At 43.0% G+C, this 13,697-nt stretch overlaps 1 protein-coding gene across 1 annotated transcript in view; it reads right to left on the reverse strand.

The window, feature by feature from the left end:
- DNAH11 (dynein axonemal heavy chain 11) overlaps window positions 1–13,697 on the reverse strand; it is a 305,959-nt gene that overhangs the window by 254,052 nt on the left and 38,210 nt on the right. Inside the window, exons 6-7 of the mRNA XM_045004937.1 lie at window positions 8,119–8,330; window positions 3,252–3,485 (exon numbers count right to left, since the gene is read on the reverse strand). Of these exons, the coding sequence (XP_044860872.1) occupies window positions 3,252–3,485; window positions 8,119–8,330 (446 nt within the window). The remainder of the gene's footprint in view (window positions 1–3,251; window positions 3,486–8,118; window positions 8,331–13,697) is intronic.

Consider the following 13,697-nt stretch of genomic DNA (forward strand, 5'->3'; position numbering starts at 1 on the left):
TCTTTCTCGGCCAGCAATCAACCGAAGCACCTGAACATACAATAAAAAACTACATCAGCTCCGGGTCTGAAATAAATGTTTTTTTCTGAATAATAATAGCCTATTAAATGCTAGTGTTCTCACCTGTTTAATGTGACTTCTGTTTCTGAAGCTCGATGCTGATCTTCCCTATGTCGGGGCTGTAAGATGTGACTTTGATCTTCACACAGGACTGTAGGCTCTCATTTGTGAGGCGGGAGCGATATTTGGACTTTATGAAGTTCATGCTCGAGAAAACTTGCTCGCATAAGTATGTTGAGCCAAAGATGGACAGGACTCCAAATGCATACTTTTTCATGTTCATATACGTGTCGGGAATGGCACTCCATGTTTCAAAAACAAGTTTGTCGGATTTGGGGAGGTTTTCAATATCATTCCATTTGTGCTCTTTAGCGAGAGTGGCCTTCTGACGGGCGACTTCTTCGAGATCCGCTGTCAGGCTTTTGAACTTGGACACCCATAAGTCTTTATCCGCTATGTCGGCCAATTCAATTTCAAGATCGGGCTGACTTATCCCTGTGAATGCGGATATGTTCAGCAGGGATGGGTCAATGTCCAGCGGTGTGACAGGGAAGGACAGAGTGTTTTTCTCCTTTCTGAACTCGCTGAATCTTTCTCCAAATGCAGCTTGCATTGCCATAATTGCACGGTGTAAATAATCACAATTTATGTGATTGTTCTCTTCTTTGAACTCTCTCAGGGAGGGGAAGTGAGAGAGTGTACCTCTCTGTACATCTCTGGCAAACACTGTCATCTTGCGCTCATACGCCAGAACATCCTCCAGCAACTGCAGGGCTGTGCTTCCCTTTCCCTGGAGGTTTTTATTCAGCGTGTTTAAGTGACTTGTCATATCCACCATGAAATAAAACTTTTCCAGCCAATCGAGGTCTCCCAGTTCGGGATAGCTGAGGCCTTTGCTTTCCAAGAAGGTTTTCACATGTTCCAGACAAGCAGCGAAGCGTTTCAGCACGTCTCCCCTTGACAGCCACCAAACTCTGTTGTGCAGCAGGAGATCCAAATATGCGCTCTCGACTTCATCTAACCATGAACAAAACTGTCGGTGGTTTAACCCATTTGCAATTATTTTGTTCACTATCTTAATAACGAGGTTCATCACTTCCACACATTCAGGGGGGAATGTTTGAGCGCACAGTGCTTCTTGGTGCAAGATGCAGTGAAACGTCATCAGCTCTCGATCCAGTGACTTTTGAAGTAAATTCACAAAGCCCTTCTGTGCTCCTCTCATACTAGGTGCACCATCAGTAGACACTGACACCAGGTGAGTGGTGTTTATTCCTTTGGCTTTTAGACAACTCAAAACAGCCTCACAAATGTCCTGTCCCCGCGTTTGGCCCTTTAGCGGTATGAGTTCAATCAGTTCTTCCTGCGGCCCATCAGAGTTCACATATCTGCATAACAGTGCTGTCTGCTCAATATCATTTACATCACTTGACTCATCACAGGCAATTGAATATGCTTGAGCTGAATTGATGTCATCAATTTGCTTACTGGTGATGTTTGTTGCCATTTTAATGGTCCTGTCCTTGACGGTCTTTGCAGAGAGAGGCATTTCTTTAATTTTCTGAATAATTTCCTGTTTGTTTTTGAATTTGGAGAATAGATGCTCTGATATTTTTATGAACGATTCTTTCATGTATTCTCCGTCTGTGAACGGCTTTCCCCTCCTTACGATCTCATGAGCTGCCACAAAACTAGCAGCTGTAGTTGAGTTTGGAGAGTTGATCCACTTCTTGAAAGTATGTTTGCTCTGCTCAACTTTCCGTAGTAGTTCCGAAATCGCTCTCTTTCGCCCATCTTCAGTAGGGTACTTTTCAGAAAATGCTGAGTGCTTGTTTTGAAAATGTCTTTCAACGTTACATTTTTTGTTGTTTGCTAATTTCTCGCCACATATCAAGCACACAGGTAAGCCAGCGTCGTTGGCAGTGAAGGCAAAGGAATCTGTCCATGCAGAAATAAACTCTCTATTTTCTTCTGAGATTTTTCTTTTTTGGGATATATTCATGGTTAGCTTACCGCGGGGGTCGCACACTCAAGAAGCCGCCTGCAGGTAAAGGCGAGGGCTATAGACGTGGATGTGACGCATATTTTAATTGACAAATTATAAAAACTTTTTAAAAATTCGATGTTAAAGTATCACCTCGAACTCCAAGATAACTGTGCAACAAAATAAACAAAAATAAAATAATATATAAATAAAAATTAAATTAATAAATAACCGTTATTCTTTTTTTTTCTTTTTTTTTTCTTTTGTCAAGGCCGAAGGGAGCCACAACAAGGAGGCTGAAGAGCCGCAAGTGGCTCCGGAGCCGCGGGTTGCAGACCCCTGGTCTATACCGAAAGGAGGACAGGAGACACTTGATATGGATTAATCAGGCCACAACTTTATTACTAGAGATGTCTGGGACTACCTGGCAGATAGAAGTGTACAGTGCAGCAGGCAACTCCATGTTCATTCAAATAACTACCCAGGACTTCCACCAGCCCCCTTCATTTTCCATCAAGGTCCCCCAGACAACCCATGGCTTGGACTTTACCATTAACCCCCCACCCCCCTTGTAGGAGGGTTAAGGTGGGCTATAAGAAAGAGGGCTTGCTCCCTGCCGTACCAATCACAGGAGCCCTGAACACCCCCCCCCCACCATGTTCCATTCCTTTAACCAGCACCTCCTTTTAAAGTCTTTTACCAGGCCATTTATCTGGTCACTGGATGCCTTCCCAATGGAGTACTTGCACTGGACATCCGTCCCACAGAAAAAATCCACTCCACCTAGGCCAGTCTGGTGGTGAGAGAAAAATTCCCTCCGAGCCCCCGTAAAGAAGTGACTAGTGCAATGCCAACAGCAGGTCCTGACCAAACAGCAGGTCCTGATATTCGCCACCTCAAGAGGAGGGAGGAAGGATGGGTGCTGCCTTGCCTGCTGCCTGGAGAAAGGGCTTCCAATGCCTGGGCTTGCACCTTTTAAACTTTTTGCCCTACATTCCCAGGGGATGAGTCAGTGTGGCCAAGCTGACCCCCACCCACCTTTTTGCTGCAGTTTCTGAATTCCTCCCCCAAACCACTCAAGGCATTGCTACCTTCCTTCAGCAAGCCTGGACAATGTCCCCTGCACTTCAGATGTGGTGCAGGCATTCTCAGATAATTTACACTGCTTGAAAAATGGATAAATATAATTGCAAATTGTAAATAATACCTCAATTTTCACTAAGCGGTTGAGAAATAGGTCAAATCTGGCAAACACCATATTAGATTGAAAATCCCATGGTTTAAATTCCTTGCCATTGGTGAAGTAACTTGCCAACTTTTCTCTGTGGCTAAAGAAGAAATTCTTAAAGCTCCTTAAGGTATTTACAGCTATTTGCACATGTTCCAATGTTTCTTCAATTTCTCCTTTCAAAAGATCTTCTGGTGAGAGGTATGATCTAGCCTAGAATTTAAAAAAAATAAAAAAAGATAGAGGAAGACCAAAAAAGTCACTGCTTATCAAAGCTAGCCATGACTTCAGTCAAAAAGACACTTCTTACTCTCTATGCAAGGGCTAATATTTAAATTAATTATAATATTTATATATTAATATACTAATAATTTAAAATTGTTAGGCCTAAAAATTCTAGCTTGTCAATTTCCCAAGTTACATTTAAGATGATTTAAACAAAAACACGTTTAAAAAAAATAATCAATATTTGCTGCACCATATCATGTCCTCAAAATGTCAAATTTGTCACATAAGCCATGGAATCAAGCCAGCCCTGGCGTGCTATCTTCGTACACAGTGACAGTGCAGTGGTTCGTTCATAGTGGCGGAAAAAACAAACAAAAGCAGATCAGTAACACTTGGGGAAAATATTACTTAATGTTAGAGACAGATTTCTCTGTGTATTGATAAATTCCTATCTTAGCTCTCTAATCTTTATTACACACACTGTTAGAACTGCCAGCCTCAGACTGGTATGACTTTTTTATTTTGTACATTACTGAAGCTTTTTAAAAAGAGGGCTCATTCATGGACTCTTTAGCTATTCAAAATGAAAACCAGAAATAGCTATGTCACAGTAATTGTTTTATTATAGGCAGCACCACCAATAATAATGTTGCCCAACACTTCCCATTATTAGACCCTGCTACTTATAACTTTACAAAATTTTAATTGTTCAAGGTGAAGCTTTCCATATCAGGCTCAGACTGAATGTTTATTCATTTATTCAAGTTCTGCAAAAATGGTTCTGTCGTTTCTAAATGTGAAATAAAGACATTGTTTTGTTCGTGTTAAAAAATTCTTACAAGTGATTCATTGAGATACTCTAGCACTTCTGTTCTTTATAGCAGGGACCAGAAATTTGGCAATGGAAGTCACCAAGTTGTCTTTTGTTTTCTCACTGAAAATGCAGCCAAATCTGACCAAATTATAGATCTTGGAAAATCGCCATTTGCACATGCTCAGTAGAGCCTTGTTAGAGGGTAGAAGCAAAATTATCTCAACCTTTCACCTTTGGAGAAGGAGGAAGTATCCTGACTCAAATGCAGAGGGGTTAGAAGCAGAGCAGCAGGGTCAGGAAAAGGGATAAGAGAAGGGAGAACAGGAATAGACTAGGGGGATAGGAGCAGAGAGAGAAAGGGACAGGCTGGGCGTGGGGGGAGCAGAAGGGTCTAACCACTAGAGAATACTCCCCTGAAGACTAAATTGAGCCTGGAACTCCTCCATTCCAAAGTTTCAACTGTGCACAAAATAGTTAATGATCATGTAATTAAATGGTGTATCATAGCACAAACACACAAAGGTTGCACAAGCAACCTTAATTCTGATACAGTATTTCCTAACTTTTGAATGCTTGACTTTGCAACCTTAGCATTCTAACATCGTTTTTGTAATAACTTTGCATATAGACTCTGGATAGAATTACAGAGGTTTCAAGATAGTAGTTCTCTAGCTACAGATATTTTTAAATAAGTAAAGTAAATCATGTAATTTCTTTAACAGGAAAAATTGCAAAGCAAAAAACTCTTTGGAAATTGCTTTCTATTTCACAAAGAATCTAAGAAATAATTTAACAAAATTGTAGCCTAATGCAAAGATTGCTTATCTATTTTGCTCATTACAACAGTGACCTGGACTAAGCCTTTACCAGTGGGATCTGTATTAAATTTAAAGTTATTCTCAAAATTCCCCACTGAAATGAATCAGAGTTTTGTCTGAGTATTAAATATGAGATTAGGCTTTTTTTTTTTAAACACAAATTTACTGTTTTTTTCAACAAAGCATAGCTAAGTTTAACTCTTATCGACAGCATTTCTGTATATAACTATTTATCCTCATTGTCTATTTTCATATTAAGTACTTTTCTCTGGTGAACCATTCAGTACAACCAATTTAATCAAGGCCTCACTAGGCAGATAACCTCAAGAGAATAAATATATTTGCTTTTATTTAACTGTGTATGGTTACATTCAAAGCCCCTGAAAAAGTATTTAATTATTAGCATAACTCTACTAAAACTGGTATGGTACAATTAATTAATAACACAGTAAATATATTATTACTGACTCCTTTAATGACTAAAGCAGTGCATGAAATAACTAGATAAAAACATTTTAAATACAGAGATAGAAGCCTATTTTGACTTTCAGTTGACTTGAGTAATATAGAATCAGTGCATGGTAAAAATATCTACCTTTTGTGTAAGCAAATATACTGTTAAAATAAATAAATAAAATAACATTAATAAATAATACTAATTTGTACTTCAATAGCTCCTTCCATCAGATTATTTCAAAGTGCTTCACAAGCATTAATGAATTAAGTCTCAACTCCCTGTGAGGTATGCAAGTATTAGTATTTCTATTTTACAGATAATAAAACTGAAGCAGAGAGTGGTCAATGAAGCAGCTCAACATCACAAATTGAGTCAGTGACAGAGTTTGGAAATAATCCTGATATCTGGACACCCAATCCTGTATTATAAAAACTAGATGGGACTGCTGTAGAACAGTACCAGGAGACAGAGTGGTCTCTCAGACAGCAGACTGGGTTCTACTCTCAAAAAGCAATCCAATACCTACACAGATCCACAGATCTACCACTGACCCATAAGCTTCAGTACCACTTTGGACACTCAGTTTCCACAACAGTAAAAAGGGAATGACAACAACAACTGGGGTGTTGTGAAAATGATGCAGCTGACATCTGTAAAGATGAACCAACACCCCTGGATGAAAATTCTCTGTCTATATACAGGAGTAAAGCATTATTGTTTTCGCCTGGTCAGGATTATTCAAATTTGACGCAAATTTGTAATTAATGGTTGTTACATCAGATCTAAGAACTGAATTTATTAAATTAGTATACTTCAAATGAGAAGTTACCTACACAACAGTCTGGGAAAATTCCGGCTCTGCTGCCATCTCGCTTTTATTTTTCCTCACTCCCTTACCACTCCTCAGATAAAGCATTATACTCCCACTCTTAGTTATTTTTCATTATTTAACTTCAACACTCTCCATGCCTAACTTTACAGCCAATGCAGAAGTGGCCATATATTATTTGAGGTTTCCTTTCAAGTCAGTCAGCATCATTTCTAACTGGTAAGTATAGCTGCCCATTCTGTCAGAGGTCAGAATTAAGAAGTAAAACAGATTCACGCATACATCATTAACTAGTCTACTAACAGTTTCCCTTTTTAAATAGAATCTGTCTTCTGTGTTTGGAGCATTCAGAAATACTGTGGTTTCTGTGGCCTCTGCTTTTAGCATTTTTCTTTATTTAAAAAACCATGTTGGTAGCAATAGTAAGACTACATTAATTACTCTGTAAATACAAAATAAAAAAGGCAGAATGTAGTAACAGTCACTACAGGAAATCAAGAGCACTCAGGAAAGCTTCAATGGAAACATGAACATTCAAACTTTGTAACTCAACCTTCCAGAATCCAGCATAAACATAGTAGCAGGGAAGGAGCTGGCATGGGAAAATGAAGGCATGACAAAATGGGGACAGGCCACTGAAAACCTAATCTATAAATAAAAATAGACAGGGAAGGCTCAGTTGTATACTGGCACAGCAACCACTGTTGTGGTACCAGCGTGACAGAAGGTAACATCTTGCATTCACAAAAATAACTACATATTTTCTTCTGGGGCACAGGTGCTCACACCATTTTTTTTCTGAGAAAAGCTAAGTATCACTGCAATTCCACTGTAAACATGAAATGCAAATATTACAGCAGCAACAGTACATTTGGTCCTCCCGGAGCTGTCTCCTAGTGGTCCTGCTCCCTGTTCAGCAATAACTCTGACAAGTCTCTGTCGTTGTGGCATAAATCAGGAGTAATGTCTAGTGTGAAAGGAGAATCAGTTCCTTCATCTCTCATTCCCTGGCCAGCAGGAGATTAGAATGCTGTGGCAGCTGTGCACTCATGCTCTGAAGTAGGCTAGGGAGTGTGAGTTTCTCTTGTGCGTCTCAAAGGTGACTTTTTTGGCCAATTAACAAATGCTATTGACTGTTTTTGAAGGTAGTCCAGTATTTGCTTGGCCAGAAGAACGGTGTCTGCAATACTGGACCCTCAAGAAATGGCTATATTTAAAAGCTACCACTATAAACACAAGTCTTAGCGCCACTCAGATATATAGGGCTAGGAGAGATGTTTGGATGGAAAAAGTGGGACAGGATCAGTTTGCAATTTGATAAAGCAAATAGTTTTCATTATACCTGCTAAAAAAAGAGACATTAGACCTGCCTGGCAACAGAAGAAACAACTTGCCAAGCGCTGAATGATTTTCGAAGAATACTTTTTCTTCTTTATGCAAAGAGATTATTGCATTTTTTAACAAAGAACTTTGTGAAATGGCAGCACTGATAGTTCTAATTATTTGGCTGTGCTGCAGGTTTAGTAGTGAAATGGTAATTTGAGATTTCTGCAGAAACATGATTAATCTTCTAATTGTGCTATTTATTAGAAAAACTAACTAACAGGCTAAATTCATATTCTTTTGTTATTAGCATACCATTTATTGGCTGGCCCTTATTTACTAGGTACATATAGTTTATGATTTATATTTTGAGCTACCTGGTCAATGAACAGATTGCAGAACTCTTGCAATAGAACTATTATCCGTGCAGGCATGCTGTAAAACTGGGAGTGACTCCAGATCAGGCAGATGGTGTGAAACAAAGGGGAAATTAAAGCACAGATCTTGGGGAATTCTGTCTCCTGAAGAAACTGAATGTGTCTTCTCAGTGGTCTCAGGTACAGTTCAATATCTTGCGCTTCCATAAGTGCTGTAAAAAGAAAATGATAAAACCTCAGATATGATTGTTTCTAAATCAGCTTGTTTACATTGAGGAATGAAAAATTATTCTAGTCTAAAAGGAAAATATTTTCAGTGCAATAACTGTAAAAATTAGAAGGCTTATCAGTGTCAATGGCGGAGAGTGTAACTTTGTAAATTTAATCAATTTTATTTTTTTCCCCATAGATATAAAATGACAACAGTCCTTACCCAGGGAGAAATATATGTAGGTTTCTGGGGCATGAGACAGTATTGTGGTGAAGGCCCAGAAGCTCGACCACACAGCACAAGGCTCAGACAACTCCCTGTTCACCAGTTCTACTGCTGGAAGTTAGGGATCTGTGTATCACAACTCTTTCTTTTCTGTCTGTTTGTTCCCCCGCCTCAGCCAACCAGCTTGGAGTGACGCAGAAGTTACTGCAGACCTACATTTAAAGTAATAGGTATGTGCAATTCCAGCATGAGGGACAAGTCAGAGGCCTGCAGTCTTTTTTAAAAACTGTGTTTGCTGGAGGAGAAGCAGCATGTTTCCAAATCACGTTCACTGGCAAAGAGCAGTGCGTTTGTGTGTTCCTGTCTCTATCAGCAAAGTCAGACAGTCAAGAAAGAAGTCTCCCTTCCTATCCCCTTTGCATTAGGGTATCAAGGGACACAACATGCCACGGCAACATCATTCCCATGAGCCAACTGGCAGGATCTGTGACTATCTTTGAAAAGGGAGCAAGCTTTGGCAGTCCCATAAGCAGTCCTTTAACATAGGGGAAAGGCCTCTGTCACCTTGTACTCCAGAGGTCTGTAAATCCTCAATGGGATAACAACTGCTGAGGATATTTTCACCAGAGTAGAGCCCATTGTGTGACACACTATGTGATGGAGTAGGAGCTGCTCTGTAATAATGTCTGAATACTGAATGTTGACCTAGTTATTGGGATGGTGTATGAATATATTGGGTTAATGTAACAAGGGGCAGTGAAGGAAGGTAAGCCACTTCATCCCAAATGTTTGAAGGATGTTTTGAGACAATGCCATGATAGGAAAAGGCCTGCACACACCGAAGGCCAAAAGGACTACAGCAGTTTAGAAAAGGGACTCTTAACAGATGGGGCTTACCATCAGGGGCTCAAAAGACTTCAGGTAAGATAGACGTGCATGTCGTCTGTTGGTTGTTTTAAAATAGTTTTTCTCTGACACTTTGTTCCAATACTTTGTTAAAATAAATACTGTAGGAAGGCTGTCATACTATATTCACCACTGGTCACAGACACCCAAAGGTAAGAACCACATGTGTCACAACTCAGTTCTGGGTAAGTGCCACAGGCACCGACTTTCCAATGTGCCGGGTGGTGCTCAACCCCTGGCTTTGCCCCAGGCCCAGCCCCCACCCCACCCAAGTCCCCACCGCCTCTTCCCACCCCATTCCTCCACCACCCTGAACGCACCATGTCCTTGCTCCTCCCTATTTCCCCCAGAGCCTCCTGCACAGGAGGCACTGGGGAAGGAAGGAGAGGCTGATAGGGGGCTGCCAGTGGGTGCTTAGCACTCACCATTTTTTCCCCATGGGTGCTCCAGCCCCAGAACACCCATGGAATTGGCGCCTATGTAAGTGCTATTGTTACAGAGTCATAAAAAGCAAAGAGGAACAAACCTACTACCACCACACAACATCTCCATGTTAGTAGCAAAAAGGGAAGCTAAAGTAGATAAAAATGCAAAATTGGAGCTCGAGTTCTTCTTGTAAAAAAAAGTGAAAGACAAAGACAAATACAGCCCAAAGGAGTGGTCCTCCAATGGGGTCCTCTTCCAGGCCAGAGTCACAAACATTAGCTCAGGATGCTGCACCTCAATATTGAAGGAATCTCAGGCCTGGTCTACACTAGGACTTTAAATCGAATTTAGCAGCGTTAATTCGAACTAACCGCTCAACCGTCCACACCAGGAAGCCATTTAATTCGAACTAGAGGGCTCTTTAGTTCGAATTTGGTACTCCACCCCGACAGGTGGAGTAACGCTAAATTCGACATGGCTAGCTCGAATTAGGCTAGGTGTGGATGCAAATCGAACTTAGTAGCTCCGGGAGCTATCCCACAGTGCACCACTCTGTTGACGCTCTGGACAGCAGTCCGAGCTTCGATGCTCTGAGCAGCCACACAGGAAACGACCCGGGAAAATTTGAATTCCTTTTCCTTTCTGGACAGTTAGAATCTCATTTCGTGGTTGGACATCGGGGCGAGCTCAGCAGCACCGGCAGCAATGCAGAGCTCTCCAGCAGAGGAGTTCATGTAATCTCTGAATAGAAAGAGGGACCCGGCATAGACTGACCGGGAACTCTTGGATCTGATCGGTGTGTGGGGCGAGGAGTCTGTGCTTTCGGAGCTGCGCTCCAACAAACGGAATGCAAAGACCTACGAGAAGGTCTCCAAAGCCATGATCCAGACAGAGGATACAGCCGTCATGCAACGCATCGCCGCGTGAAAACCAAGGACCCCAGACAAGGCTACCAAAAAATCAAAGCGGCAAACAGACGCTACGGAGCCTGCCACCACTGCCCCACCAGTGACCATGGACTCTGATGATGGGACAGTGTCGATGGACAGTTCCTCGACGATGTTCGCGGACGGGGAAGATGAGGAAGTGTTTGTGGAGGACGAGGCAGGCGAGAGCGCTTACAACGCTGGTTTCCCCGACAGCCAGGATCTATTCATCACCGTCACGGAGATCCCCTACCAACCCTCCCCGGCCATGAACCCGGATCCTGAATCAGGGGAAGGAGCAGTCGGTAAGTGCTTTAACCATGTTAACTTTTATTCTTAATATAACAGGAATCTGAAGTGTGTGAGAAGGAGGTCTCTCTATATATGGTGATAGAACAGAAATCCTCCTGGGAGATCTCCACGAAGCTCTCCTTCCGTTAATCGATAAGCATCAGCAGGAGGTTCCTGGGGAGAGCTGCCTTATTGGGTGCTCCGTGATAGCACCCTTTTCCGCGCGAGGCTTTCATGCGGTATTCAGGGAGCATTGCCTCCCCGAGCACGGCTGCATCGGTCCGTGGTTCGTGATAGATTTCACGCAGCATGCGCTCTCTATCTCCTTCAGTGCCTGTCCTCACGGTGATCTCGCTAGGAGACTCATGCATCTAAGTAGTGGAATTACTGTTATGGTGCGCCTGGTCCAAAGTATTTTTAATAAATCCACGGACAGACGGCATAGCACAGACTCAGCACGCAGCTGCGTGACGAGCGTAACGGAAAGCCAAAGAATATAATGGACGCTCATGGAGGGAGGGGGGAATGAGGACGCAAGGTATCCCACAGTTCCTGCTGTCTCCGAAAAGTATTTGCATTCTTGGATGAGCTCCAAATGCTTCTAGGGTCAAACACAGTGTCTGCGGTGGGTCAGGGCATAGTTCGGCAATTTGCGCACACACCCCACCCACCACCAGAAGTGAAAGGGAAAACAATCCTCTCTTGACTCTTTTACATGTCACCCTATCTTTACTGAATGCTGCAGATAGACGCGATGGTGCAGCACTCAACACCAACATCCTTGCTCCCCCCACGCTATGGATGGCTGATGGTGCAATATGGCTGGTATCCGTCCTCATCATCAGCCTATTGGCACATGGGGCAGTGCAAAAGGACTGGTAACCATGCGTACTAGCATCTGTGAGGTCGATCAAGGGCACCTGGCCCTAATTTTTCATGGTAGATGGTGCAGTATGGCTGGTAACCGTCCTCATCATTGCAACAGGGGGCTGAGCTCCATCAGCCCCCACCCTTCCTGTGTAAAGAAAAGATTGAATTGCCCCTGGACTAGCAGAGGGATGATGGGCTCTTTCATCCACAGTAATTAATGTCCTGCCTGGACTATCATTGCAGCTGGAGGCTTCCTTCCACTCATTTCTCACAAACAAGTCACTGTGTCTTATTACTGTATTCTTTATTACTTCATCACACAAGTGGTGGGACAATGGTATGGTAGCCCAGGAAGGCTGTGGGAAGGCCGGAATGAACAGGTGGTGTTGTTGCAGGAGCACCCCCTGTGAATAGCATACAGCTCCAAATTTATGCAGGATCGGACACAGAGCAGCTGTGCTATCTGGTTCTATGATACAGTGGTTCTCTAGTACACTTGCCCATAATCTAGGCAGGACTGATTCTATTTTTAGATACCAAAAAGGAGGGATTGACTCAGGGAGTCATTCCCAATTTTTGCTTTTGCGCCCCTGGCTGCTCGGCCAGGGGCACTTATGACAGCACCAAATGGTGCAGTGCAAAAGGACAGGTAACCATGCCCATCTTATTACCATCTTATTACCAATTTATGGTATGGTAGATGGTACAATATGGCTGGTAACCATCTCTGCTGTCATGCAAAAGCAAAAGCATGCTGCTGTGTAGTGCTGCTGGACCGCCTCTGTCAGCGGCATCTAGTACACATACGGTGACATACACAAAAGGCAAAACAGTGTCCATGGTTGCCACGCTATGGCGTATGCCAGGGCAATTCTGGGAAAACGGGCTTGAAATGATTGTCTGCCGTTGCTTTCCCGGAGGAAGGAATGACTGGCGACATTTACCCAGAATCCACCGCGAAAATTATTTGTGCCCCAGCAGGCACAGGGGTCTCAACCCAGAATTCACAGAGACAGCCTAGACTCAGTTAATTGTTCGCAAAAATGTATCTTTGCAAGGAATTCACTCCCTGTTTCCCATCTCACAGCTTCCACTGTCTCCAGACCTGCCACAGCATCCCCCTCGCAGAGGCTGGCAAAGATTAGGCGGAGAAAGAAAAAGACAAGGGACAAGATGTTCGATGAACGTATGGGCTGCTACCTAGCCGAGGCGGACCAGCAGAGCCAGTGGAGGGAGACCGTCTCTCTGTACCAGCGCTCACACAGCGAACGGGAGGAGAGGTGGCGTGAGGAAGACAAGCAGGTGACTCAAACAATGTTTGGACTAGTGAGGGAGCAAACGGACACGCTCAGGCGCCTTGTGGATGTTCTGCAGGACCGCAGGAGGACAGAGCCCCCCTGCAGTGTATCTGCAACCGCCCTCCCCCGCCACAAAGTCCCATACCCCCCTCACCCAAAATAACCAGAAGGAGGGGCGCCAGAGGCCGTGTAAACTGTCACTGCACCCCAGCAGAGTGCTCAAGTACCCAAAAGCTCTCATACCCTACATTTGCAGAAGTCGTTCCCTTCCGGACTCACACAAGTCCCAATCCCAGTTCCATCCCCTAAGTGTCTACTTAAGTAATAAAAATACTTTGCTGTTAATTACTGTTTCCTTCATGTTTTTTCAAAGAAGACTGTGTTTGATTGGGGGGCGTGGGGAAGGGGGTTGTTAATTGCATAGGA

The sequence above is a fragment of the Mauremys mutica genome, chromosome 2 (assembly GCF_020497125.1).
Source record: "Mauremys mutica isolate MM-2020 ecotype Southern chromosome 2, ASM2049712v1, whole genome shotgun sequence".
NCBI classification, from domain to species: domain Eukaryota; kingdom Metazoa; phylum Chordata; order Testudines; family Geoemydidae; genus Mauremys; species Mauremys mutica.